We start from the raw sequence: 23,617 nt of genomic DNA, 5'->3' as shown, positions 1-23,617 counted from the left end.
TTCCACTTCAAAAAGGCTTTGAAGTTAAGGGATGCTGTTTGGATGCTACATGCCTTTCAAAACTGCTGCTTGCTTAGGGTTTGGATTAAGCTAGCTGCCTTCCTCAGTTTCTGAGTAGCTTTCAGGTTTGTTTGTCAATGTAAAGGTAAGAATATGCTAAAGTATTTTGCCATGCTTTCACTTGTCTCATATTTCTATTTCAAAATGAGATTAATTAATTTTTTTGTTGTTCATGGTGCTAGGTACAAATATTAGCAAAACATTAGAAATGTAGCCAACTATAGCTCAGAGTTGATTGTACTGAGAAACCTCACTGTGTTCATTCAGTTTGCTTTCTTCATCAAGATTATCTTTTTCATGGATCAGTATGTTCTGTATGTTCAAAATGCTGAGATTAGGAATCATAATGAAAAGATGAAAAGCACTAGGCTATAATACGATTGGTTCAAAAAAATATATATAATGGTCACTTATTATTTATTGAAATTGCTCCTTAGGAACAATTATTGAACAGCAAGTTTTTGGAAGCTGGCTATGCTTGTTCAGGATGGTAGGAAATTGAAGTTTCTGATATTGTTTCACAAGATTAATTTTCTTTAGTGATAACCTGGGGAATTCTTTAAATTACCTCTTCTTAGCTGATGTAGCACCATCTGCCACATCTGCAAAGAAGATAATTATTTTTAGGAGCAGCTGTGGTTTTTTGAGTAAGTTTTGAGTCATCAAGGTCAGTGTTTTTGAATTATTCAATGTAGGAAAATAGAAGCAATTGTAGTGCATTTTAGTCAATAATAAAGGATGTATTTTTACTACCGTTAGTGCCATAAACCTCGTAGCTATCCACTACAGTCCTCTAATTTCCAAGAACTTTGTTTGCATTCTTTGTGAGAGTATTTAGCTTTGTAGGAAAAAAGCATCAGTACTAACTCATGAACCAGTAAGACAGCACCTGGTGGCAAATAAGTGACTGTAGAGACTATTCTGTTAATGGAAATGTTAAAGTGAAAATGGCGTACTTAACACCGGGTCACAGGTCCAGGTTCCCAGCTTCCTTTTCAAAAGCTGAATTGTAAATCAGGATCTCTCACACCAAGGAAAAATCCCCAAATGAGACATCCTTTAACAGAGATTCCCTGTTACACTTGTGGCCTTCCATATCAGCTCTAAATCAGATGAGCAACATCTAAGAGAGATGGGCATTCTCCATCACATAATAAACAAGGGGAGCCAAGCAAAAGTGAGAATTGGAACCTAAAACCTTCAATAGCTTGCTTTATTTTGTAGCAAAAAGGCTCCAATCTGTGCCAGATGCCTTGAAAGACTAATGCTTTGTGTAAACTTTTAATGTGAAGTAAGAGTATAGCACGTGAATGCAGAGTTGTCATTCTATGATATGTCTACATCTCTTCAGCAGTTTATTTCAGCTTCCTGCTGTTGAGGAACTAATGAGAGCAGGCAGCTTCTCAAAGACAGAACAGTTCTTCCTTGGGGAGTTAATGAAAAGTAGTTTTATCTTACTGGCTTTACTATAGAGCAAAGGTGGCAGAGCTGTATGGCCTGAGGAGGGTCTCTTAAGAAATCACATACATATTGAAAATTAAAGCTTAGAAAGGGTGCCCACAGGATAAAGAAAGATAAGAGGAGACTCTAATCTAAGAGATGAGATAATTGAAAAAGAGATGTTGAAAAGCCAGACTCATGTTTCATGCTGAAAGAAAGACACATGAGAAGGTATCTAGACCGAACCTCATACACTGCACCTCCTTGAGCTATGGAAGACTCAGGAAGCTCAGCTAGGTGCTCATTTTCCCATCAGTTAGTATGTACTGCTACCGATCTACTTTGCATGATGCCTAGAGGTGTTCATGTAGCTGACCATCAATGGTGGCCAAGGTGTGGGGGTATTGTCACCCCAATGCTGGGGGTGAAACCGATAGCCCAGCTCAAGTGCATTTACGCTAACGCACGCAGCATGAGCAACAAACGGGAGGAGTAAACGATTCGATGATTCGATGAAGTGGCAACACCAGTCAAAATCCACATCAGCCAGTGCAAGCCAGCCTGTTCCAGAGTTTTGGGGGGTGTGTGGGTGGGTTGTGTTCTTTCTTTTTGATACAGACTCACATATGCGTCTCGCTATATTTAATGCAGGTTTCTGGGCAGTGCTAAACAAAGGAAAATTCTACTAATATACAATCATCTTCACTGAAAAAAATATTTGAGAGTTTAAATGCTCTCTTTTGTAAGATCTTCTTTAGAAAATTTACCTTTGTGGATGTTTAATAAAATGGGTAGGCAATATCTTTGAGAAAGCCAAGTTTTCCTTTAGGGAAGAATTAGACAATCTAAAAATTCCTCTCTGAAATGTCTCTTTTGTTGAGCAATTGAAGCTGCCATAATTAAGCCGTGTTTTGTTCTCGCACAGGTTTGTTTACATTTGAGAAAATGCAATGGAACAATTAAAATTTAATAATATGGTAAATAAGATCTGAATAATTTATTCAAAGCAAATAAAATGAATGTTGATGATCACATTTTTTGAAACGAGAAGGAAAAACTGACTTCTAAGACTATAGAAATTTTGTTCTTTTGTTTGGAACAAACATGTTTATATTGGATCCATCATCAAAGAAGAAAATACAAGTATTTTTATTTAGGGACAGAAGTATACGTAAAGCATGAACTCATTTGAAACTAGATAAACTTGAATAATATAGAAATTATGAAATGGCAAATACTGATTTTGAAATATCAGATGACAACATTTTTTTAAAACTAATTTTATATATGCGTACTCTCTTGTGTAGTTATGCATTTCTTTATAGTTATGCATTTCTTTATGGAAATAGTACAGAGCTTATTTTTTTGCTATTAACAGTAATGGGATATGTACCATTAGCTTCAATAGTGTGTGACCAACACTATTATTATCGTTATTTGTTACAAAGGCATCTAGAAGCAATAAATAAATAAATAAATCAGAATCACATTGTACCTATGTATAAGGGCTTACAAGTTAACAGCACGCTTTGTTATACAAACTTTACTGCTTTTCATGAAAGCCTTTTTTTCCGACAGTATGTGTTTGGGTTTTTCTCTGAAAGAGACTTAAATAAGCCAAATGATGCATCTTCCATTCACTTCATAAAATATTTTCTATCTAGCTAATAATTACTTACTTACACAGTCAGTGAAGAAAGTCTTGTTTATTTTCCTCAAAATTTACTGGTTTTACATAGAGAGGAATATTTTAAACACAGAGAAATAGTTTTTTGTGAATTGCAGCTCAAATTAGTACACTCAGAAAACATGTTCATGGGTGGTTGCTTAACCCTGTAAGACCTGGGTTATGGTGACTCGTGGGCCAAAAAGAGGAAAGAGAAATTATCTGGCCATTTTTAACATGAAAGAATAACAGCAGAGCACCTCAATGAAAAGCAATAGGAACAATCCTTCAGAATTTTGCCTAATCCTGCCTTCAACATCCAACAGCCCAATGCTCTAAATTTAAAGCATAGCCATGGGTTTGAGAGGATGTCTTGTCCAACAGAGTAGAATTATTGCTGCAACTCTAGGGAATGCAACAGTAACAACTACTAAACCCATAAAATGCAGAGTCGAAGACATATGTGGACCATCTGAGGTTTAACGTTTCCTGCAACCTATGGAGAATGCAATGTAGTGTATAACCAGGTCCTGTGACGTGACTGGACTGAACTGAAAAGCAGCTTTCAAACAGCATAACAGAACCCCAAGAAACTTTAAAAAATGTCTGAGTGCATGCAGTGTTTTTTAATTGAAGGGCTCAGTCTGTCTTCCATACAACCTGAATGTTGTATTGCTTGTTTTTGTAGATTTATATGTAATAAGAAATAAGAAAAACTGAGACCAGTAGCATTATTTCAAGCTACCAATAAACACAGTGAGACTCTCAGACACCTGATCAAATTTCAGGGTTATTTTTTGTCCTTGCAATAGGCTGTAATACATACTATGCGACATCCACAGCAACTGACAGAGTTATTCATGTAAATAATGAAAGAGAAAATAAAAGAGCTAGTCTGATGGTACAAAGTGAGAAAAATGAATAATCAAGATGAGTACCCAGGATCAAGACACAAAGGGATGACAGGAAAAAGGGGCAGCGAAAAGGAGATTCTGATCAGATTTTGCAATGCCAGCAAGTACTGTTTAGTGACACCTTCAGCCAGCTGAAGAAGTGTCCATTTTGAAGCTACTGCCTTCCTTGCAAGAGTGACATATTTTTTAGGGTGGCCTACATGTGTGATTTGATCCTGTAGTCACTCAACTAGGTCATTCCAGTGGAGTGTTATAGATTCATAATCATGTTAAAATGGAGAAATCAGCACTGTTACTAAAATAGGCAGTCTTGTTCTTTCTATGCCTTGTGTCTCCTCCCCGTCTGCCCTGGCACAGTCCTCTAACTTGACATTAATCTGGCTAGACATTAGGAAAAACTTCTTCCCTGAAAGGGCTGTCAGGCTCTGGAATGGGCTGCCCAGGGAGGTGGTCGAGTCCTCATCCCTGGAGGTATTTAAAAGAAGGATAGATGAGGTGCTTAGGGACATGGTTTAGTGGTGGGATGGCAGGGTTAGGTTAAAGGTTGGACTCAATGATCTCAAAGGTCTTTTCCAACCAAAGTGATTCTGTGATTCTGTATGTGTTTCTCTGAACTTCTTTTTGAAATTGGGTACCTATAAACTCACTGAAGAAAAGGCTGTAGAGTCTAAAACTGTTCCCAAACATAGCTCATAATTTAGCATTTCTTAGTCAAAATTACTGTGTTTTTTATTGACTCTGAACCCTGATTGCATGAACCTGTTTGCAGACACTGGGAGCCTGGAGGTCCTATCACTAGCACAACACCAGAGTTGAACTGCAATGCAGTGTGAGGATAAGGGTTCTGGTCTACAGTTACAGCACGGGAAACGCAAACCCTAAGACAAAAAAGAAGCTCTGAAAGTGTTACAGATACTTGTAAATGTGTTGTCCCTTGTCCTGTGAAACACAGTTGCTGATTTTACCTGTGCTCTGAGTAATCAGCTGGACATGAAATACAGCTCTGAGGACTGGGATAGCTGAGAAGAGAATTTAGGTTTACCAGATTTCCGTAACACCAAAGGCAGTTGTTACCTGTCTGAACTTCAGTCTGAGATGGAGCCTTTTCTCATTCAAAACATTTAATGGCATCCTACATTTATTGCACTCATCACGTACTTTTAACAAGCTTTTCTATATTTACAAATGAAAAGTGGGTTTATTTTGGAAAGAACAGAGATTTGAGAGGATTAAGAAGATTTTACAGATCTTTTTGCTTTCCACGTGACCAGGAAGATGGCTTTACTCTGTATGGAACACACAGTGTGTTACCTCTTACTGGCCTATCATCCAGAGATAGCACAAATTTGTTAATACTCCAGAGCAGGACTCCTCAACTATATATGGCCACACTATCATCTTTGTTGCTTTTAGACTCAGCAACACTTTATGCACTAGAAGTTCAGTTCCCTGCACACAGTGTAGCTGCAGGCAAATAGTCATTATCAGCATATCAACCCCCTGTAGGGCAAAGCAGTGGCAAAGCCACTCAGTCTTCCTCTCGGTGAAGAGCAGGAGAAAACAATGGGCCCTGTACTTCAACCTGCAGGTCAGACTTCATTTGTAATTTACTATTAGATTGCAAAAGTGATGCATCTTATAAAAAGAGGCAGTGCACAGCTTCTGCTGGGAGTACTGAGTTGTACCTAGCACAGAGGCTGCATCTAAATGTGGACTTATCAAGGAAGGTACTTAACTTATACAATATTTGACCCTCTGAATATGATGTTCTTATTTTTAATGAAGGTATAAAATCAGAATGACTTCATATGTTTAACATCTCTCATTCTGTTAAAGAACTCGGTATAAGGGCTATAAAAAGCTATTTTGCTTTGTCAAATGCAGGGAAATTACTGCCCAGAAATGTTACTGTTTATATAATCTGAGCAATGGAGCAGAATTTAGTAAATAGACAAAACTCTCCCTTCTAGATACAAATGATGCTGGTATCTTAGAGAGTATTAAGTGGTATCACACTTTTCAAGAGAAGTCAATTAACCTACTGGTCTCATTTGTGCATCTCTATTCAATCCTCCCATGCAATTCATGAACCGTCCCCCAGTTAGCAATTAGTAAGTGCTAAGTTAGTTTTATATTTTTCATTCATTCTTCTAATTCCAGCACATACAGATACTTATTTTTTTAATAATTATGGAACAGCACCACACACATCAGCAAAATTCTTATTCACAAAGTTACTTATCAATGGGAGTGGATATATTCATAACTGTTCCTACGTGGTATCCAGTGAAATATGCATACATGAATCGTGGAGAGAAAGGTAGCCTTATTGATGTTTGACTACAGATGTGGGCAAAAAGTGAAAATACCCTCCTCTTAACATACTGGCTTAAGCTCCAGTGAAGGTGCCTTAGGAAAATGCATTTTAGTTTTTAATTGAGCATACCAGGAAATTGTATGTGGTCTGTTATCCTGTTGGAACTAATGAAAGATTATTAGTTAAGCTGTGTTAACCTGGTCACTTGTTATGGTCTATCGCATGTCCCACATCTTCTCGTAGATGACTTGCAATAAATTAAAAGCACTCTAGAGACCCAATCTGGGAAGCAGAACTTGATCTTGTAGGATACTCTTTCACTAGTACATTTCTGGAGAAATAGCCCTTTAGCACTATGTGGTCTTCAATTGTGATCACATTGTGTCCAGAGAGAAGCTTCACTGAGCTTGCAACAATTTGATTATTAAATGGAGATTTTACAAGACTGGCCTGAACTATTCCAAAAGAAAAGTGTGGTACCAGCTGTGCATGCCAATAACTTGGCTGGGGGAGCTTATTTTTATAGTTTCGTATTTCACATCTGCAAAGTCCCGAAGTAAATGTAGTTCTGTTGTGTATAACTGACTTGCAAAACAGTTATGTGCATGACTTACCTTTACCTTTGCTTTAAATCTACAATGTATCAAGCTATTCTATCTAGATTACCGAGTTCAACCACTCCTGTTGTGTTTTTTACGTTTTAATCACCACCCCTTTACTTCTATCCAGGCAGGTAAAAGTGCAGCAAACATTTCTTTTGCTTACCAAGCTGAATTAATGTAGCAAGTATTTTGTTTGCTGCTCTGAGCTGGCTGCTTATGAAAACAACCTAGTACCACTTTTTACAGTGTCATTTGAGACAGGCAGATATGATTATAGGCAGCTACATGCTATCCTCTAGTCTTCAAAAGGCATTGGTCTGCTATTTTATATCCAAAGTATGTAGCTCAGGAGAGTCTTCCAAAAAGGGAAAATTAATGTAATAAATAGACTAGTAACGTCAGCAAGGAGAGTATAGACAGCTTCTTGTAATCTAAGTTACATTTCTCTATTGAATTTTATTTTGATATAATTTGAGTTCTCTACGTAGCTGAGTCACTGGAAAGGTTTTTGGGGGTTTGTTTCTTTTTTGTTCTTCAGCAACTTTGAATCTCCACTGATGCATGAAGTCCCAGAGCACCAAGGCAGCAGCACAGACAGTTCGGCAAGCAGTTTGGGAAGCTCTGTCACAGCATGTAAGAAGGTAACTTCTAAGTTTGTTGTATTCAAAGGCAGATATATCCTAGGTTATGGCTTTGCTTTTTAGCTTTTGTCTTTATTGGGGAATACAAAATTTAACTGATACCTAAAATAAGAAAAGGACTGATACAGAAAAATAAATTCTGGTTGCTGTTATGGTATCTTGCAATTTTGTCTGCCTGGTCTATACTTGTCTGGTCCCAAAATATATTACATGTATGTGGGAGATAGATAAACTCCCCCTGAACATTTCTATTTTTCCTCATTATCTGACAATATGAAGTAAAAGCAGTGCGTAGCATGAATACTTTCAGGACTGCTCTTCAATAGGAGGCAAGTTGCTGGGATCCAGCCTGAGAGTCCAGAGCTTTGCTTCTCTCAGGTCAATACAATGGAGGGTCCTTCATAAAACAGCTTTTCTGCCTTCCCTAGTATCTGACTGGAAGGGTTTCAGCAACCCAGGACATAGTATAGATTTGACCATTCCTGGTTGTGTTGTTTCAAAAAGCGTTTTATAGAATCATAGAATCATAGAATGTTTTGGGTTGGAAGGGACCCCTAGAGGTCATCTAGTCCAACCCCCCTGCAGGGAGCAGGGACACCGCTAACTAGATCAGGTTGCTCAGAGCCCCGTCCAGCCTGGCCTTGATTTTTTCCAGGGAGGGGCCCTCCACTACCTCTCTGGGCAACCTGTTCCAGTGTTTCACCACCCTCATTGTAAAGAATTTCTTCCTTATATCCAGTCTAAACCTACCCTGGTTTAGTTTAAAACCATTACCCCTTGTCCTGTCACAGCTGGCCCTACTAAAAACATTTTCCCCATCTTTCCTATAGGCCCCCTTTAGGTATTGAAAGGCCGTAATCAGGTCCCCCCGCAGCCTTCTCTTCTCCAGGCTGAACAAGCCCAACTCCCTCAGCCTGTCCTCATAGGAGAGGTGCTCCAGCCCTCGGATCATTTTTGTAGCCCTCCTGTGGACCCGCTCCAACAGTTCCATGTCCTTCTTGTGCTGGGGGCTCCAGAGCTGGACGCAGTACTCCAGGTGAGGTCTCACCAGAGCAGAGTAGAGGGGCAGAATCACCTCCCTCGACCTGCTGGCCATGCTTCTCCCGATGCAGCCCAGAGTACGGTTGGCCTTCTGGGCTGCCAGCGCACATTGCCAGCTCATGTCCAGCTTTTCATCCACCAGCACAGATTATATGTAGTTGTTTAATTTAGAGGATGCGGGGGGTGGGGGGAGAGAAGCGGTGCCTCTGTGTGTATGAATGTCGTTAGGAGGAGTCAGATATGACTGACATTATTTTACGCATGGAGGTAATCTCAGTACAACTGAGAATGCACCGACGAAGACCATGAATGCTTCCTTTTACTCCTCCTCCCCAGGGCCAGCTTATGGCAGTAGAGCCTGAGGGAAGGGGGCACAGACCTACTGAGGAGGGCAGACCATATTTCATCTCTCACTTTGCAATAACCCTGAGAGCTCTACTGTCTCCCACAGGCATAATTCTATAGCTGATAAGAAAGAATTTGTTCTAACACGTCACAGTTCATTCAGTTTTCCCATAATTCTTACTTTTTTCTTACACTAATAATAATAATGCTTTCCTTTTTTTTAAATAACAACAATATATATTTATATATGTAAGCAGACAAAGAGAAAGATAAAACAGGTAAAGGTAAAGTTTAATTTTCCTCATCCTGAAAACCACATGGGGGGGGATGAGTATTGTCTGTCTACAGAAATGTTGTTAAATATAAATTCATTGATACAAAAAAGAACTCAATAGACTGTTGTGAATGCTGGGACTGGGCTTCTCCAGCTCACCCGAACATGCCTAAAAGACAAAGTATCAACATCTCATTTGATCAAAGGGTTTGTTTATTTACAAAAGAATACCTGTTTTTTAAAAAATACTGCTGACTGTAATTGACTAATTCACATAGGCAGAAATAGGCAGAAAATCCATTGTGTGGGAGAACATCTTAAATTTTCATTTAATATCAGAGTTGTCTGTTTTATGTAAGACTGAAGGACAGTGGCACAGCACTGAGAAGTGCCACCGCTGTGTTTACAAATGCTCCAAGCACGGTCACCTTCAGAAGTACCACTCTCTTTTCAAGGCTAGCCTTTACCACATGATTTAGAGCTGCTTCACCTGTCTGATCCCTTACATTTGAACTTTTCATTGTAAAATGAGTTGATTTTATGATTGTCGGCACACTAAAAGAAGTGATTCACTTCTGCCAACGCTTCTGATAAACAGCAGGATATTTTGGGCTTCTTTACAGCATTGTCACAGAATGTGCTACCATTCTTTTTTGTGTGGAAAAGGATAAAGGATTACCAAAAATAGGCCATTACCTTCTCTTTTAGCCTCCGTTAGTTACAGTGATTTTTAAGTTAGATGTGTAATTGGTGGTGGAGTGAAACACTATGGGTTCCTGCTGCAAGGAAACAGTTTAAACAGTTGACTTGCAGGTTTGAGTAATTGTATTTGGCATGAATGGCTCCTGTCAGGAACCATATGAGATGTGGCCTGTTACTACACAGACCAATCTGAACAAATGCGGAAGATGTGCCCCTTGATATCTCATCTTATTCTGTATGTCCCACTTTCATATCTTTTTGATGAGTAGTAATTAACCAAAGCAATTAAGATGATCAGCCACGACGACGCAGCTGTTTCATTTGTGGAGCAGAGCCTTTTTAATGTTGTCTCGGTTATAGATATTTACTGTATTTTAATGTCTTATGATCTAAATCAGGGAGCAGGAAGCTGTTACACTAAACTCATATGCAATATTTTCCTCTGGGAAAAAGTGGCTTTTCTAATCCACACTCTGCTAGAGGCTGATTTAGTTCATTGATTCACAACACACTGAGTAATGCTGACGGCTGAGTCTCTAGATGAGAGTGGAAAACTTTTTTTTTAGAACCATGAATTACTGCTGATTTCACATTTAGTGCACGATAAAATTCATCCTGAATTATTTTCTGAGTGTGATGATCCTGCTCTGAACTAGATATACAGCAGTATAGTGTGTGCAGCTGTTACACATAAGTATGGTCAATGAATCAAGTTCTGCTTCAATTGTACCATTGCAAATCAGAAGCAACCTCGCTGAATTAAGCAAAATTGCTGACAATGTATGTCAGTGGGATTGGCCCAGAACTGTCTCAATTAGATAACAATGAAAAGAAGTACAAGAGAGGAGGAGGAAATTTTGGCAAGTGATACTGTTTGCCTTAAACATGCAGGCTATATAAGAGAAGGATGCTGACTGTCAGCTGAAGTAGTACAGGTTTAGTTTTCTTATCCTTGGTACAGTCCAGCTCAGTATATTTTGAAACTATGCTTAAGTGCAAAAATGACAATCAGAATGTACTGGTGGCGTTACATCTCTGAGGAATACCAGTTCTCACATTGCATTTGATTAATTAATTAGCCCTCTTAATTTAGGCCAGCTCCTTCAAGCTTATGCACTTTTGATCATCACAGTCATACATTATGTTACTATAAGGACTTCAGTATATTCCTTTAAAGGCATTAATATTCCAGCAAGTTTTAATACATACACAACCTCCCACTTCATATAAGCACATGCACCTAGTTAACAGGGAGAATTGCTTTACAAGAACAAGATGCTGTAAGAAGTGTTACATTCACCCTTACTGTATGTCTTTGACAGTGATAATATTGCTGTTTGTTACACCAAAGAAATATGCCCAAAAGTTCACATGGCTTCAATATATACATTTTTGCATAGCAGATGTGTGTAACCCTACTGTGACCAGCATTGCAGGTTGGCCCAAATTATCCTTCCTCCAAAGAAGTACTAATGGGAATGTTCTGAGCAATAACTTGTCTGTAATGGTCCTAATGCCAAAACTTGCATTTCGTAAGGTAGAGTTTAAACTCATCCAAAGTTTACCCCTCATTCCTGCCACTGCTCACTCAAATGTCACCTTCCATTTCCTGAACACCATTCAGATATGTGTAAAATCAGACCATATGCAAGGAGGCCTCTCCCACATGTTCCTTCATGCCTCCCTTTCCCACAGCGCTGTCTTTTTGGAGTAATTTCCAAAGGCTTTCCCGATGACTTTGGACCAATCTGTATTCCTTAGATTGCTGACCTCCACCAGCTTCTGCTGGCTGGACTCATGTATATCTGGTTTTGGTTTTCTCACCTGTCTTCTAATCCAGATTGCTGCAGATTAGTTTCTTCAACCTCCAGTAGTAAAAATGTTAGTTATGCCTATTGCACCCTTCTTCACATTTCTGGCTGCATTCTCCAAGTGCATGTGCAGAACTGCTTATGCACACATGAGAACAGAATCTGGCCCAGGGAAAACAGCATCCTACTAATGTTCATCTCCTTGAGGTTACTGAAAAATCACATGCTGTCCAAGACTTCCATGTAATAATTTCTACCCTTGATTTCAAAGTCCATTATGAAAAGTTTCATACAAGAATTAAATGTACTATAAAGTCTTTGCAACTTATAAAGCATCCTGGAGTGACCCAAACTTGGCAACTACGACCTGACCTGACTGAAGTATTTGTTCAGGAGAATTACTACTTCTGTTGGTGCTTTACCAGTATTTGCTTCCTGATAAAAACATCATCTGGAAGAAAGATAGAGCTACCAAGGGTCATTTAACATCCCACAGGAGGAAAACTAGGTGAAGTTTGGACTGCCCAGCTCATATCATAGGTTTATCATCTACAATATGCATATACTATGATCTAGCTGTTCTGAAATGGTGTGCACACCAAGTCCTTATGAGACAAAGAAGAGTAGTACAAAGGATTTGAAGCTTGTTTCTGCATAATTTCTGCCTATTCCAGTTTCTCAGACACCATCAAGATTTGTGTAAGAAAGATCTAAAGTGATTGAGGCTGAAGACAAATTCACTGTGATTTTTAGGGAAATGAAGCAAGACTGCTTGTTACAGCAAAAGCTATTTGAGCTAAAGGAACTGTTTCCTATGTATGCAAAATTTTGTCTTGGGTAATTAGAACTTCCACTTTGAGGATGAGAAGATCTAGAATCAGGTGAAATCTGAAATCATATTTATATGTAGATATGTGTGTTTGTGTGTGCATGTATGTATCTGTTCCATTCTTTATGACTTCATAAAAACTTCAGAGGATGATAATTTTTGGAAAAGAGGAAAAAATGCTTGATTCTAGATTTTACCAGCAGGCTTATAATGGTTCAGTATTTCCACATTTGAAAACATTTCTTAAAAGAAGAACCATTTACAACACTAACAGGAAATTGTTTCTTTAGGATATGAAATATATTATTTTCCCCATCTAGTCTCAGATTTATGGTGGCAGGAATCTTTTTGCACTGAGACAGGAAGGTTATAAAATTTATTGAGTGCAGAGTCATTCAACTGGTAAACAAGATTAGCTAGCAGCCCCCAAGAAGAGACCTGTGTTGATGTGAAGCATTCATGAGCCTTTGCCATTCTCAGAACAAAGTCTTTGGGCACAGTGATTTTTCTGAGTATCTTGTGAACCCTAAATTTGTATTCAGAAGCTCTTTGGAAGAAATGCCATAGAAGGGCTGGAGTACTGCAAAACAACCACCACAAAGGTGCAAAGCCTTTGTGGAGCATGCTGAAGGAGGGCACTGAAGCAGGCCAAACTTATGGACTGTGGTGTTCCCCAATACCTCCTCATCCATCTTCTGCTGACTTTTATTCTGAAGTCAATATAGAATAATACAGGGAGTGCAGTGTTAGCTATCTAACTGTCTTTCTGCCAGAAAGATAAAAATTAGAGTGGGTGTTAGTCTGTGGGTGGTAATAAGCTTACTTCTGGATTGCCCCTGAGTATTAGAAAATTGTGTCAACTGTCCAGATCAGCTTTCCACAGTCATTCATCTTTCCTGAGAAATGAAGAGGCCTCACAAGTTCTCACTTCTCTTCCTAAGGAAGGGATCTAAGCTTATGGATCAAGTGTTCCCAAAGTAGGACAAAGGTGTGTCAATGCAAAACATGCAGTAAGGGAAAGTACTGTAGATAGATTTTTTTTTTTTTTCAGGTAGAGCAACAAATTTATATTTCAAAATATCATTATTAAAATAAAAGGCTAAAGAGCTAGGGTACAGCCTATTTCCATGTAATGCAAAAAATGTGAGAAGTACAAATCAAATATACAGCCATTTCACAAACATATTTCTTAACATCGCTGCCTGGGGAAGATGATAAGCCATATAAAATTTTCTATAAGTAGCATCATTGTTGCAGATATTCTTTTCCTGCTATTACCTAGTTGTTTTAAAAATACTAAGAGTCCCTCTTTTTCATGGAAGAATATTAGTACAGGGGCACCAAGTAAGGAATTCAGTTCAATCTAAGCATCAGACTTGCAAAGCTGGCTTCGCCTATTTGTCTACAGATATCTGTAGCCCCATTTTGTTTTTCTTTGAGCAAAGCTTGTGGAATGAGCTGTAGGACTGAGTGAACATAGAGACATTAAACACGAAGTTTTGGTCTCAGGGTATCATCTGATCTCAGTACTCATTACAGCAGGTCTTAAGTACTTTAGCTTCTCAGAAAGCAGAAAAATTTGTTTAAGAAGAGTTTGTAGCTTAGGCAGACCCAGAAATGATGCTGCTGGCAGAATGAAGAGTACTGATCTATTGTGGAGGGAGACAGTAAATCATAAAGGCTGCGAGTCTGTGCACTCCGGTATAATTAAATAATTAGTTTTCCCAACATCTATGTTAAAGTAATAAACACAGAACAAAACTCCTAGCAATATTTTCCAATAAAAATGTTGGGTATGTGCAACTCCTTCAAGTATCTCCAAAGACTTTCAGTTCTGAAAGAAAATAGGCTAATACATTAGGGGATATATAAATCACTTGATTTAAGGTACATTAACTGAACAGGTCCAAAAGGAGCAGGGATCCCAGTTTTGCCCCCCAAAAATTTTGTGGGCAAGATTTCCTTTGAATTACAAAAATGGAGTTCAGGCTCCCAAAGCACAGCAGGACTGAGTAATTTTTTTAATTATTTTAACTATTTTTAACTATTTTAACAGATTCTCTGCAGTAACAGTCTGCTAGAATCAACAGACTACTGGCTGCAGAATCAGAGGACACCATGCCAAATTGGCTTTCTGGAAGACGAGTCAGAAAGCAACTGTGCCTCAGTAAGTACTCACTGTAATCTCCTCTGGGGAAAGTCCATTGAGGGTTATTTGGCTAGGGTGTGGGGCTGACCGCAGTACATGTTAAATTAAAAAAAGTCAATAACTCACTGAGACTGAAGTTATAGCAATCTATCTATACTTTCTGTAATTTTCAGCTTTCTGTTAAAAGCAAACATACAAAGCAAAAATACATACAGATTTCTATACAGAGCACATTAATAAACATTACTGCAGAGGTTTCCCCACTTTTGGCCTTCAGACTTTGTGGCCCTCCAAATTTTTTTATGTTCATAATCTGCAACTGACAAGAGAGAAAAATAAAACAAAGATAAAATTATTTCAAACCGTAACTTGTTAAGTGGCAGGTTGGAAAGAGCAGATGTTTAAAAGGCTGCTCAATGTTCTTGAAGGCATAGAGATTACAATTAAAGAGAAAGATGAGGAGAAGCTGCTAAAGAACTCAAACAGAATTATTTTACATTTGAAATGAAATCTAAATCTCACTATTGTGGGTTATAATGCAATTAAGAACAGCTTTTGGTTAAGAGCATACATGAAGAAATAGGAGTTGTTATGTTGCTTTACACACTATCTACATGAAACCGGATGGAAGTACATTGCTGTGATTGTAATAGTTTTTTATTTGATGAAGGACTCGGGAGAGCAGTTCCTTATTCGAATCCCGTTTGATTGCTACTTCCTGGCCCCAGTGAGCCAACAAGGGCTTTAGAAAAAGAGCAGGTTTATGTCCAGCAAAAGGTTTCCAACACTGCTTGTGCTGCACACAACCTAAAGACCAGCTGAGGGCTCTCATGGAGTCAGCTGGGATTTCCTCAAGGACATGGACATTTCAGCTCTAGCTGATGAACCCAGATGCCTGCTGTCAAGAAACTGGACTGGGGGCTTTGTGTCTTGCCTGGGGGCAATGCAGCACTCTTGAGAACAGTAGGAGTGACACAACAGTGTAATTGCAACAGTTAGAAGTTAGGGATATGGCCAAAGGTTATAGGGCTCAGTTCACTGTCATGCTGTCCACTGGACTATCAGTTTCCACAAGAAAGAGTGAGAAAAACACACAACCTAATCAGAGTGTGCTGGTAAGCAACCATGCAAGATATAAAGTGAGAAACTAAACAGACTCCTGTGGCTATTTTGGATGATGCCGGGTGAAACAAGTAAAGGCATATTAAGGAGTAATGTTTAGTGGTGCTAATTTCCTAGACTCCCAAAATTAGACAGACAGCAGTTTCCTGTTCTTTGAGCATTCTGCATGTTTTCTCCCAAGCAAAAAGGTCACGGTATTAGGAAGTACGAACGCCGTTCAATTGCAGCTGAAATGCTGTCACTTGAACAGTATCCTGAATACATTCTTAACCAGAACAGGGTCATCAGGCAGGTAATCAGCGGTGTGCTTGTTGTTTGATATAGGAAAGGATTGCTTTTAGAGCAAAAAACATTGACCAGTCACTTGGTTTTACTATTTAGTATTTCATATCCTAAAAAAAAGGCTTATTTTCTCAGAGGAAATGATTACTCCAAGTAAGACTATAAAAATGAATTATGACTTGCTTTTTGATATGTTGAGCTTTGACTTCATTCTTCATGTTTCTTTGAATTTTGTAGGAAATTATATCTATCTCTGATAGGACGGAGCTTCTGAGAAAAGATAGCTTATTAAAGCAAGACAATACTCAGATTTTATTTAAAAATACTCACTATAGCTTCTTGATACACACTTTTCACTTACCCTTCTGCAGATGTAAGAGAAAAGGCAGAAGTACTGAAATGAATTTTCATTACAATCCCAAAATGAGATTCTGAGATAAGGGGTTTCAGAAAGTCATGGACCCACATCTCGCATGCTAAATGCCCACAATTTCCCTGGCAAAGTCATGCAAGGTGATAATTTCCTTTTAATCCCTTCTTTGACAAAGAAAAGACAAACAAAACAAAGCTCTTTCCTAAGAAAATAGCTTGTGTTACTATAGCGGGGTGGTGTAGTTCTGCTGGTAGGGCAGAGGGTGGGCAAAGGTGCTCCATGAGGCTTCCAGGATACAGAACTGCCCCACAGTTCTTAATGCCATCCTAAACTACAAGACCCTGACCAACCCCTTTCTTACATGGGAGGAATACTAGGATATGTTTTGAAACAAGGTCTGCCAAGTTACCTTCTCCCATTGCCTACTGCTTGCATAGTGTGCATATAGGACAGTCAGCTTTCCCTCTATGGCTTTCTGAACACAGTGCCAACTCTACACACACAAAAAGTTTCACAATTTTCAAAGCAAAATTTTAGTACCTAGTTGATTCTGCAATTTACAGTTATCACTACAGAAGAAAAGAGATTACATTGAAAGAATTTTGTATTAACAAGATTGAAGTGGAATGTACAATAAGATACTGAGTAAAATTAAAATTTCCTATATAGAGAGTATTAATTTAGAAACTAAGAAGTTAAATATTATTTTGGAACATCACTGTTTACATCAAGAGGAAAGGTATTTGGTGGCCTGGAATCTTAGTTCCTGATCTGTCCCTGGAAGTTGTGCTTTTGAGCTACTGTTCAATAGTTACTCATACACTGTTATGAGCAGGACTGAAGTTTTGTTCATATTCCTGGTTAATTTATTCTGACTGGTAGTACAGTACAGAATTTTAATTTGGATGCCTAAAAAGTTGCACAACTAATGTAAATACAAGCAGTAAACTAGAAAACTTTGACATTAACCATCAAAGTTGGTAGTTGGTTCAGAGTGTAAGCACATACATACTTTTTTCAGAAATGCTCTTCCCACCTTAGATACTTGGGAGGTTCATTTGGCTGTGCACAGTACATGAGCAAACCAGGGAACGGGAAATATTTAACCACTGTGCAAGGATTAAGCATTACTTCAGTATCATACTCAGAACTGGCAAAGCATCTCATTCCGAGTCCTTTCCAATGACTGACACTGTATGAGCACAAGCTGCAGGAATGAGGGAGGAAGAAGGATATGAACATGGAAGAGTTTCCCCAGCATCTCAATTAGCAAGCAATCCAGACTGCTCTTAGCAGAAAATATGTTCTATCTTCTTTTTCATGTGGAAAATTTTATAAATTGCTGTTGCCAGTGGTGCCAGAGATGTTTTAATCAAACTGCCTCTGAAAGTTGTCATTAGGTTTGCAGAAGGAAAAAAGAAATCTCAAATGTACTATGCCATTAACGGTTGCTTTTCCCAAAGATAGCTGGTAATACATTTAGCTATAGTGTTCAGTTTTCATTTGAGAGAGTTCATGTTTAGTTACAAGGGGTCTAATCTTACTGTAACTATAAATGCAATAAGACCAGATGAACATAGCTTTCATAAATGTTATATTCATTATGTCCCATTACAGACTAGCATAGTTAGTAAAAGTGAAAATAGACTCATGGCTGTCCTACGTATGCTCACCAAGTGTACTAACACTTTATTAAAACACTAAACATTTAGCTCAGTTATAGCAGACTACTTTTTCAAAGAGAGAATTTTTTTAAGCAGAACAGGCATTTTGGTACATGTAATAGTCCATTCATTTCCAATGAATGAAAATGTAGCCATTGTGATATGAATGTAATAAATTGTGTTTGAGGAATGGTATTTCATATTTGCTTAAGTTGGAAACCTTCTCCTGAGCTCTGAAAATTGTAATTTCAGATTCTGGTACCCCACCATAATAAAGAAATGCTCGAATGTCTGTATTTAATTCAATGTTTCTGGTCATCTGCAAGGATGAACAATAGAAATCATAGGGAGAAATAATAGCAAGATGTGGTGTCCTCCATTTTTATGCCAACTTAGTGGTATGTTGGCAAGTTGTCTATGAAAAGAAGTGTTACATGTGTAATGAGTTTGAGACAAAGAGTTTGAAAAGATTGTCTTGTCCTAACTTTCCTTTTCTACTTTCTGCATGTACTATTTTTGTCCAATTCTGTGTTTACATTTGGGAAATCACATTAAATACACTGGGATTGAGTCCAGGGGGACAGGGCTAACTGTCTGAGGTTATTAGGGCTTTCTAGGGAGACTTCCCACAGAGGCTAGTCAGAAAAGGGCAGCTGAAAGAGATTTCTGCATGATTGAAGTGAAGGCACAGTGGGAGAGAGTGAAGGTAAGTCCTAGGTAGTAGCGTTGTTTGTTTCCATTTCTGTATTGGAACAAAACATCCTACCAGCTCTCTTTAAAACATCCCTGGGTTGAAGTGTGCTACCCTCCTTATTTCAGGTGACCCTATCTGATTTTGTCATGGTGTCTGCTTAAAAAGGTTAAAGTCCCTCAAATAACAACTTCTACACCGATGTTATGAGTGGTTTTTTCTTCTTCAGAGAATATTTGAGTAATTGCTAACATTAACTTAAACTTAGTTCAATTAACAATTATACTGTTTAGCAGCAGTTTACTACTGTGGATTAGAATACGTAGTTTCATGCTAATATCATAATTAGACAGTATAAATTTTAAAGGTAGTTTAATTATGGAAGTCTTGTTTGTTTCCACTGAATGAGAACTTAATCAAAATCCACCTAGTAGAATAAAATACATGGATTCATGAGACATAATCATTCATATGCTGCATGTAGTGACTTGTAATTCAAATATGTGTAATGTGACATTCTTACTAACCCGTGGAGCTACCTCGTAAAATAGATGTAGTTTCATATAAATATATATATACCTTTGTCCACTCCATTATTGCCAATCTTTCTCTGAATTTACATCAGATGTTCCCTGTTTTGGACATGCTTTTAAGCAAACCTTATTTGAAAGAAAAAGCTGATAGATACTCTGTCCCTACTTTCCCTCCAAAGATTTAGATTATTACATTACCAATGCTAAACATTTGTCATTGGCTTATGTTAGTACAAGTTAAGAAATTTAAATTCTTCTTTAATTAGATGATTTATAGTTTCTTCTAGCATTGGACTCTCCTAAAGTGTGAAGTCCTAATCTTGCACACAGAAAAGTCATTTATGATTCTTCTTAGCAGTTCCTAAGTTTTGACATTTTTCTTTTAAATGCCTGTGCAGTAAGCGTCAGCGTGATTAGGGTGGTATTGCCACACTGCTAAAGATGTATCTTAATTGTCTTTTAGGAATTCTTAATGAAAAGAGTTATTTAGAAAAAAGTAGGTGTGGTGGTGCATCCTAAATCAGCATTCATCACAGTAGGATACAAAACAAAACCAAAAGAAAAAAAGGTGGTATTATAGCCCTGCAAGACATTTGGCATTAATTTACCTCAAGATTCATAAATCATAGCAGTGACTTTTCCAGAAATTTGCTGGCCTTTCATACTCTAGACCAGCAACAGATTGAAAAGCCATTAGAAATTATATTTGCACTGAAAAAGATTTTCAGATTCTCTCTCAAAATGGACCCAGACTCTAATAATCTCCCCACAAGATATGACATCATGCCCTCTCCCTCATCACGTTACCATCTTGTCCCTGCATGAAGCCGGGAAGCAGGCCTTCCCACTCCACACAGCCTAACAAGGAATTGCACTTGAGAGCCACTATCTAGGAAAATACACCCTTCCCTTCCCAAGCAGTGTGCCTCCGTGTGAGGGGTAATGGATTTCCAGACTTTGTCAGAAATGCTGCAAGCTTTTTGTCAGGTTCCTGGAGAAGGAGAAATGTAAACTTTACACCATTAAATGGCAGTGGTAGATACTGAATGAATCTCTGCTTTTCCATTAAAACAAAGCAATAAAAACCAGTGCTCATTTCTTACTTTAGCATAACAAGATACCACTTTTTAAATAATCAGGATATGTCAAGGGCTCTAAAGCTCATTTTAAAATCATTTTATGTCTCCTTATAGCTGAAAAAATTCTGGTTTTGCAGGCGAGTGGGTGAGAGAACAGTTTCAATAAAGGGTTTAAAGACTTGAAACATTCTTTAAATAGTCCAGCAACTTTTCTGGTTGCAAGTACCCCTACTCTGTGCTCACACCAGAATACACCAGAACCCTAATCCATCTACAGCACAGGAGGGGGAAGAACTGTAGCTTGGGGTTGTTAGCTGGTTAGTTGCATACAGGAGAACATACCCAGTCTAGGAGACAGACATTAGCATCTCAAGGAAAGGAAGCAATGCTTATATTAGTGAAGGGTGGCAGTGCTATTGCCTTTGTGAGAAATAAAACAGATTGTTAAGAAAGCAAACAAGTGATGTAATTACAGATCATGTTGTCTACGATCTCTCTTGTTTACTGAGATAATGAAGAATGTAATTTTGCCATCACAGCGGCTGGATTTTCAGAACTGGCTGCTTACCTTTGCCACTGGATAGCTTTGCTGTGCTAAGCAGGTACCTAAGCATTAGCAATTTCATTGCCATTTAGCCATCAAGTTTTTAAACAGATTCAGGAGGAGGTTAAGGTTGCCATTATGCACTCATTTGAGATGGTCAAATCAGGGCTTCTGTGGTCTCACCTCCTCCAGTCCCTACTTCACATATTTTACTGCCCTGGCATTTGTACAAACATGCAGGAAATTGGTTCAGAGACAAAAGTAACTATGAAATTAAGAAATTAGTTTTTGTGGCCAATTCTTCCTTGACTCATCTCACCGTACTGTCAGACAAATGCCAGTGTTCACTCAAATGATGGAAAAAAACCATCCAGGAAACAGCTCCCACAAATTAATTCAAACTGAATGATAACATATGCAGAAAGGGAAAATCCTTGGCAAGGAGTATTTTGAAGGGGAAAAAAAGAGAGCAGCTTTCAGTTGAAGTGAAGTAGATTATGAATGCTTTTCATTTCTTCACCCAATCTCTTTAGAGGTTTGACGCAATGTATCTTTAGGAGTTTAGGTACAAATATACAGATTTATATTTTACATCAGTCTTTGATACTAGAATTACTTCCAGGTAACTTGCTAACAATACTGTGGACACTGAGTCAGGGTGTTGAAATCTGAGCACTGGAACATTTCGCATCTCTTAATCAGGGCCCCCTATCTGCAGTACGTTCTCCAGATTCTCCAAAGAATGAACGCATGCCCTTACTGAAGGTTGGAGATCTAGTCTTACATGAGGTCAGAAAGGAGGATGTTTCTTCCCAGAATTGGTAGTATTCAACAAGGCTCTTCATACAGCCAAGTATGGAAGCAAAACCTTGAATCCCAAAGGATTTGTTTGTTTGTTGGGGTTTTTTTAAATCAAAACTATATGTGTGTTCCTGAATAGTGACCATACATAGCTGAAGCAACTGTTTTGTTTTATTGTGTTTGGATGAAGATTTACATTTCCTAGTAAACACAGCAAAGCCCTATTTGTCTGCATAAAACCGACAGACCTACATACTAAGGTGTTTGCCCTCCCTCCTGAGGTTGCATGCACACACTCAGCACTATGCCATATAGACAGGGGATTACAAGACTGTTTATTTTACCTTTCACTCAGTAATTACTCAACCATCTTCAAGAACAGCATTGTCTCTTTCAGAAATCAAAATCCGTCCATTGCTTTCCCAATCTAAGCCATAATTACTAGAGGTATTTTTAGTTTTAAGTCACATCTTCCTATTCAGCCTGACGATACCTTAATTATATCCTGACAAGGAGAAGGAATCAACAGCTGCAGGCTAAATTGTGGCATTGAGTCTTAGTCCTTTCTCAGGCATGTGTGGGTGTTCATGCTGCTGTGGTAAAGAATTGTACCTTCCAGAGAGCCCCTCTCACTTCCACAGAGAAATAAGAAATGCCTCTCTTCACCAATTACTCTCTGCCTTATGGAGCCCTGTGCAGGCAGACTGAGCACTTGTTTAAAAGACCACTGAAAGGATTACTTGTATAATCTGTAAAATATGTTTCTCTTTTTTTCTCTTGTACACACTTGGCTCTGAAAAATATATCTTCACATATGAGCTAATGTTAAGGCAGAAATTAAATATGCCCTTAAAGTGCTGTATTTCCACATTTTCAGTACCACACAAGTATTTTATAGAGCAGCCAAAAGTTGCCTCATGCATTTTGGAGTGGGGAAGATTGACAATAGATTTTCTTCTCTTTCCTTGTAACTTCAGACTTGGGCACTCTTTAATCTTTGGTCTAGATCTGCCATCTTCTTTCCTGTCCCTCTGTGATACTCTCATACAGCAGTGTTTTCCTATCTGTATTTAAGAGAATTGGCTGCTTAGCCTTACTCTGACAAAGCTATAAATAAACATCGGGAGGATCAAGCGTGGTATTGCAGCTGTATCCCCTTCAGCATTTCACACTGGCATATTCTCAGTGCCTCCATGCTCTGCTTTATCAAGAAATGGGATTCTTGTGCTACCTCCAGAGTGGACATCTGTAACTGCTTGCTGCTGTTATAACCACAGGCTCCCTCTAACATGAATTGCAGTGTAAGGCTTATAGAAATTTGTTAAACATTAAGTATACAGGGCACCAGAGAAAGCAGCTGATGCGTGTAGCATAAATATTTATTGGCATATTTTCTTTAAGTCATAAGTGACAATTAATTACATCAAACCCCAAAGAGTAAGCCTTAATGGGAAGAAAATATTCACAGCTGTTTTTGAAGCAATGGATTATGAAGAGATGACTCAGGATGATTCATTAATGCACTCCAGCCATTAAAATAGGGATAGTCACTAAAATATCAAGACCCATAAATCCACCAAGTCATTTGAGATATGCAGCTTCTGAACAGTAACTGAGACTAAATTTCAGGTACATTACTGCTAAAAGTGCTGGAGGGAGAGCAGTTCAACGCATCCTTGGGGCAACATAAAATGCGTACCTAAAAAAGAATTGTGGCTGGGCCCCATGGGGAAGCAC

General features: G+C 38.4%; 1 protein-coding gene across 1 annotated transcript in view; it reads left to right on the top strand.

The window, feature by feature from the left end:
• The first annotated feature begins 7,556 nt into the window (after positions 1-7,556).
• LOC104127104 (SPHK1 interactor, AKAP domain containing) overlaps positions 7,557-23,617 on the top strand; it is a 53,086-nt gene continuing 37,025 nt past the window's right edge. The window contains exons 1-2 of the mRNA XM_009639740.2: positions 7,557-7,640; positions 14,699-14,809. Of these exons, the coding sequence (XP_009638035.1) occupies positions 7,557-7,640; positions 14,699-14,809 (195 nt within the window). The remainder of the gene's footprint in view (positions 7,641-14,698; positions 14,810-23,617) is intronic.

Source organism: Egretta garzetta, unplaced genomic scaffold (assembly GCF_000687185.1).
Source record: "Egretta garzetta isolate BGI_Z169 unplaced genomic scaffold, ASM68718v1 scaffold425, whole genome shotgun sequence".
In the NCBI taxonomy this organism is placed as follows: Eukaryota; Metazoa; Chordata; class Aves; order Pelecaniformes; family Ardeidae; genus Egretta; species Egretta garzetta.
This window is presented reverse-complemented; position numbering and strand designations above follow the sequence as displayed.